This window comes from Teleopsis dalmanni, chromosome X (assembly GCF_002237135.1).
Source record: "Teleopsis dalmanni isolate 2A chromosome X, ASM223713v2, whole genome shotgun sequence".
NCBI classification, from domain to species: Eukaryota; Metazoa; Arthropoda; class Insecta; order Diptera; family Diopsidae; genus Teleopsis; species Teleopsis dalmanni.
This window is the reverse complement of record NC_051848.1, coordinates 89,287,831-89,292,738: the sequence shown is the minus strand read 5'-3', so window position 1 is coordinate 89,292,738 and position 4,908 is coordinate 89,287,831. Positions and strand designations below refer to the sequence as shown.

The 4,908-nt window shown below is 37.8% G+C and overlaps 1 protein-coding gene across 1 annotated transcript; it reads right to left on the bottom strand.

Annotated features, from left to right (window-relative positions):
- Positions 1-2,972: 2,972 nt before the first annotated feature.
- On the bottom strand, positions 2,973-4,559 carry LOC119688683. Its single transcript, XM_038103351.1, has 2 exons — positions 3,829-4,559; positions 2,973-2,979 (listed from the first exon to the last, which is right to left on the bottom strand). The coding sequence occupies exons 1-2, from the start codon at positions 4,557-4,559 to the stop codon at positions 2,973-2,975; spliced, it is 738 nt and encodes a 245-aa protein (XP_037959279.1).
- Positions 4,560-4,908: the final 349 nt, after the last annotated feature.

The following is a 4,908-nucleotide window of genomic DNA, read 5'->3' as shown; positions in this document are numbered from 1 at the left end:
TGTCCCTGAGTTGCTAAGAAAACCGGATGGGACTTGGTCAAATAACAGTAGGGAGTCACTAGATTTATTACTAGATACCCACTTTCCTGGATCCTTTGCTTCGACGGAATCCTCAGAATGTTTAAACTACGCACCGGTAAACTCTATCAAGTTAAACCTACAAACTCTAAAATGGGCCATTTTTAGCTTTAAGCCATATAAATCACCAGGACCGGATAGTATTCATCCTATTGAGCTGCAAAACTCTTGGGATCAAATACAAAACTGGCTTCTGACCATTTTTAAATATTGTCTCATTTTTAATTATGTTCCAACTCAATGGAGAAAGGTTAGAGTTGTCTTTATTCCTAAGGCGGGTAAAACCTCTCATAGTAACCCTAATGAACTCCGTCCAATTAGTCTTTCATCTTTCATGCTGAAAGCTTTAGAAAGAATTATAGACTTTGAAATAAGGCGCGTTATAGATCCCAATCTTTGGTCACCGACACAACACGCCTACACTAAGGGTAAATCCACAGAGACAGCACTCCATGCCCTCACCTGTACTATTGAAAAAACTCTTAAAGTAAAGGAATTTTGTATAGTGGCTTTCGTAGATATTGAAGGAGCTTTTAACAATATTCTTCCCAGTGCAATAGCTAACGCACTCTCGCGTCTGGGTGTTGAGGATGCGCTTATCAGCTTTATCGGTCAGTTACTAACTGGCAGAATTATTGAAGCACAAATGGGTGTATCAGCAACACACAGACGGGTAAATAGAGGTACCCCCCAAGGGGGCGTACTCTCTCCCCTCCTCTGGAATATAGCGGTGAATGAACTGTTACAAAAACTGGGGAGAGCGGGATGCGGGACAGTTGCATATGCGGATGACATTGCACTAACAGTTACTGGAAAATATGCTACTAGTTTAAGGGATATTTTGCAGTATGGCCTGAATATCCTTAACAATTGGACACTGACATGTGGTCTCGGGGTTAACCCCAGAAAAACAGAAATAGTAGTATTTACCAGAAAACATAGGGTTCCAAATCTTTCTCCACTCTATATTAAAGGTTCTGCGATACAATATATTGAGAAAGCAAAATTTTTAGGCATTGTTTTCGATAGGAAACTGAGCTGGAAAGAAAATGTTTTGGAGCGGGCTAGGAAAGCAAACATTGCTCTGCTCCTTTGTCAAAAAGCTATTGGTAAAAGGTGGGGTTTGCAACCACGTATCGCTCAATGGCTATACACTGCTGTCATTAGACCAATACTTCTGTATGGCATTGCCATATGGTGGACAGCTCTTGATAAATCTTCGTACTGTACGGTACTGAACAGGGTTCAGCGCAGGGCTGAACTCTGTATAAGTGGTGCTCTGTGTACAACACCATCTATAGCATTAGATCTAATGCTCCATTTAATGCCACTTGACATCATCAGTAAGCAGTTGGCAGCATCATCTGCCCTAAGACTTAAGGCTACTTCACAATGGAAGGCTAGTGACTATGGGCACGGCTCGATTCTAAATATTTTCAGTCCTACTCCAAATAACATTGACTACACCTCTCCGATTCTCGACTTTGATAGAAAATTTATTGTTAGATTCCCATCCAGGGAAGCTTGGTTGTCAGGAGGTCCCTCCCTGGGTGAGGGTCTGCAAATTTTTACTGATGGTTCAAAGATTGGGAGCGGCGTAGGCAGTGGAGTTTTCTCAGAGGGGCTGAATATATCCTCCTGCTATAGGCTTCCGGATCACTGTAGTGTTTTTCAGGCAGAAGTAATTGCCATTAAGGAAGCTTTAGCTTGTCTAGAAGTAGGTAATATACTTGAAAGGAATATATATATACTATCGGATAGTCAAGCTGCTTTAAAGTCCTTGAGTTCTGTCCAATTCACATCTAGGACGGTCCTTGACTGCTACACATCTCTAAATGAGATGTCGACGCAGTTCAATATTTCTCTAATCTGGGTTCCCGGTCATAGGGATATTTACGGCAATTGTAAAGCAGACGAGCTAGCCAGACGTGGTGCTTCAGGGAACCACTCGGAACACCTAAACAATCTGGGCATATCGTTGACTTCATGCAAATTGATTTTGAGTTCTTCCTGTGCCGAACTTTTTAATAAAAGATGGGAAGACTCTGCGATATGCAGGCATCTGTATGCAATGTGGCCACAGACCAACAATAGAAAATCGAAATCTCTTTTAGAGTTATCCCGTAGAGATATCAGTCTTGTAGTGGGTTTACTAACAGGTCATTGTATTCTAGGTAATCATGCTAGGAGACTGAATCTACCGTTCAACCATTTTTGCCGCAGTTGTGGTGAGGATGACGAAAGTGCCTCTCACCTGCTTTCTTCGTGTCCGGCACATGCACGGCGTCGCCTTAAATTTTTGGGGGCTTTCTTTTTTGAGGATCTTGACGAACTTCGAGAACTCCCTCTATGTAGCATTGTAAGCTTTGTTAAGGGTTCTGGATGGTTTTAGCCCATGGGTTTCTAAATAATACGGTATCACAATGGGCCTATGGGCCTAAGTGGATCCCCCTGGGATCGCCGGTTTAACCTAACCTAACCTAACGAAATTTAATATAATATATTAATATATATAATAAAATATATTGATCAAATGAAATTGGGTGTATTCTTCAACTTTATGCACTTTATAATTATATATGCCAGAAGTACAGTATATATTAAAAACATGTTCAAATTCTTATTATTATTAATTAATTTAATCATATAATATTAAATTATTAACGAAATTTAATATAATCATATAAAATAGATTGATCAAATGAAATTTGGTGAGTTCTTCAACTTTATACACTTTATAATTAAATATGCCAGAAGTACAGTATATATTAAAAACATGTTCAAATTCTTATTATTATTAATTAATTTAATCATATAATATTAAATTATTAACGAAATTTAATATAATCATATAAAATAGATTGATCAAATGAAATTTGGTGAGTTCTTCAACTTTATACACTTTATAATTAAATATGCCAGAAGTACAGTATATATTAAAAACATGTTCAAATTCTTATTATTATTAATTAATTTAATCATATAATATTAAATTGTTAACGAAATTTAATATAATATATTAATATATATAATAAAATATATTGATCAAATGAAATTTGGTGTATTCTTCAACTTTATGTACTTTATAATTTAACATGCCAGAAGTACAGTACATATTGTTTTTTTTTTTTTTTTTTTTTTGGTATCGGACCTGGAGGAAAAATCTTCAAAAGATACAAATGGCCCGTACCATTTGCATGCCCGATTCATGCACGACTCAAATTGAGTCATACATGCCTACGGACTAAAAAGTCCCCTACATTCTCAACTCAAAATCCTGAAAATCCCTGCAGTACGACCAATTAAGGTATTCCTTCACAGGGCAGGTTAGAAGAGCACTTAGCGTGCATTCACTCCGATTGTGTACTAAGTATTTCGTCCGATCTAACAGTATTTATTGTTCTAGAGATTATGCTCTTGTAAAAGTTCCATTCTTCGATGCTTGCCAACATCTGCATTACCATAGTAGAAGGGCTGGATTCCCCAATTAGTGTCTCTAGATTTTGTCTAGTATCTACGAATCTTATGCAGTCTCTAATTATGTGGTCAGGACTCTCAATTTTATCTGGACAAGACTGGCAGTACGGGTTACTTGCTAGCCTAAACCGGTATAAGTATTCACAGAAGCAGCCATGCTCCGTAAGAAACTGTGTTAATTGAAATCCCAAGTCTCCAGATCCTCAGTTAATTCAAACTTTTATATTTGGAATTAACGAATGCGTCCATCTTGATTTTTGGGAATGGTCCCACCTATGTTGCCATTCATTAAGGTATTTGTCTCTTATATCTAGATAAGACTCTGCTAGAGATTGCCCAGTTTCAGTCGTTCGCCGACGAGAGCGCTGTAAGAAACTGTCTCTGGCCAAGAACGCTTCAAAGTCTATTGGCATGCGTCCAGCCAATACTCCCGCAGCATCGTTCGATACTGTACGGTAAGCACAGCAGATGCGAAGGTTTGACAATCTATGTGCACTTTTCATTGCACGTGAATACGACTTAATGGTAGTAGCATGTGCCCACACCGGAGCAGCATAAAGCATCACCGACTTGGAAACTGATGCTAAAAGAACTCTAGCGGTGTCCTTGGGACCTCGTATGTTTGGCATTAATCGAGATAATGCGTTGCAGACACGTGATGCTTTATCTCCCGATTGTTTTAGGTGAGTTTTGAAACTCAACCTACCATATAAGGTTACACCGAGATATGTAAGTTGGGGGCTAGATTGTATATCTACTCCACCCACTTTAATTGAGAGTTGTTCAATCTTTTTCCTACTACTGATTAATAGCACCTCAGTTTTATGCTCAGCAAGCTCTAATCCGCTGTATTGCAGCCACGATTTAGCTGCTGCAATAGTAGCGCTGCAATTCCTAGCCACTTCGTCTAGAGTTTTTGCAACCACTACTATTGCAATATCATCTGCATACCCAACTACGTGCACTCCGTCCGGCTTTTCAATTCGAAGGATATCATCGTACATGATATTCCAAAGAATTGGCCCTAGAACTGATCCCTGGGGGACCCCTCCCGTAATCCTATATGTTTTGGGTCTGTATCATATAAGAGTAATCTGTCTTTAAAATATGATGTAATAATTTTCAAAATTACGTATTTGAATAGTAGTAGTAGTATTCTTTTTATTAAATATAGGTTATATTTACATTTACAAAATTAACATTTTCAATAATTTATAATATATTAAACATAAATATTATAAATAATTATAAGAAAAATAATAAGAAAAACCTAACTTCATTTACATAGTATCTAATTTATCCTTATACGATTATGGCATTCGCCGTCAATCGGGGGTTTGGATTTGTGTTTAC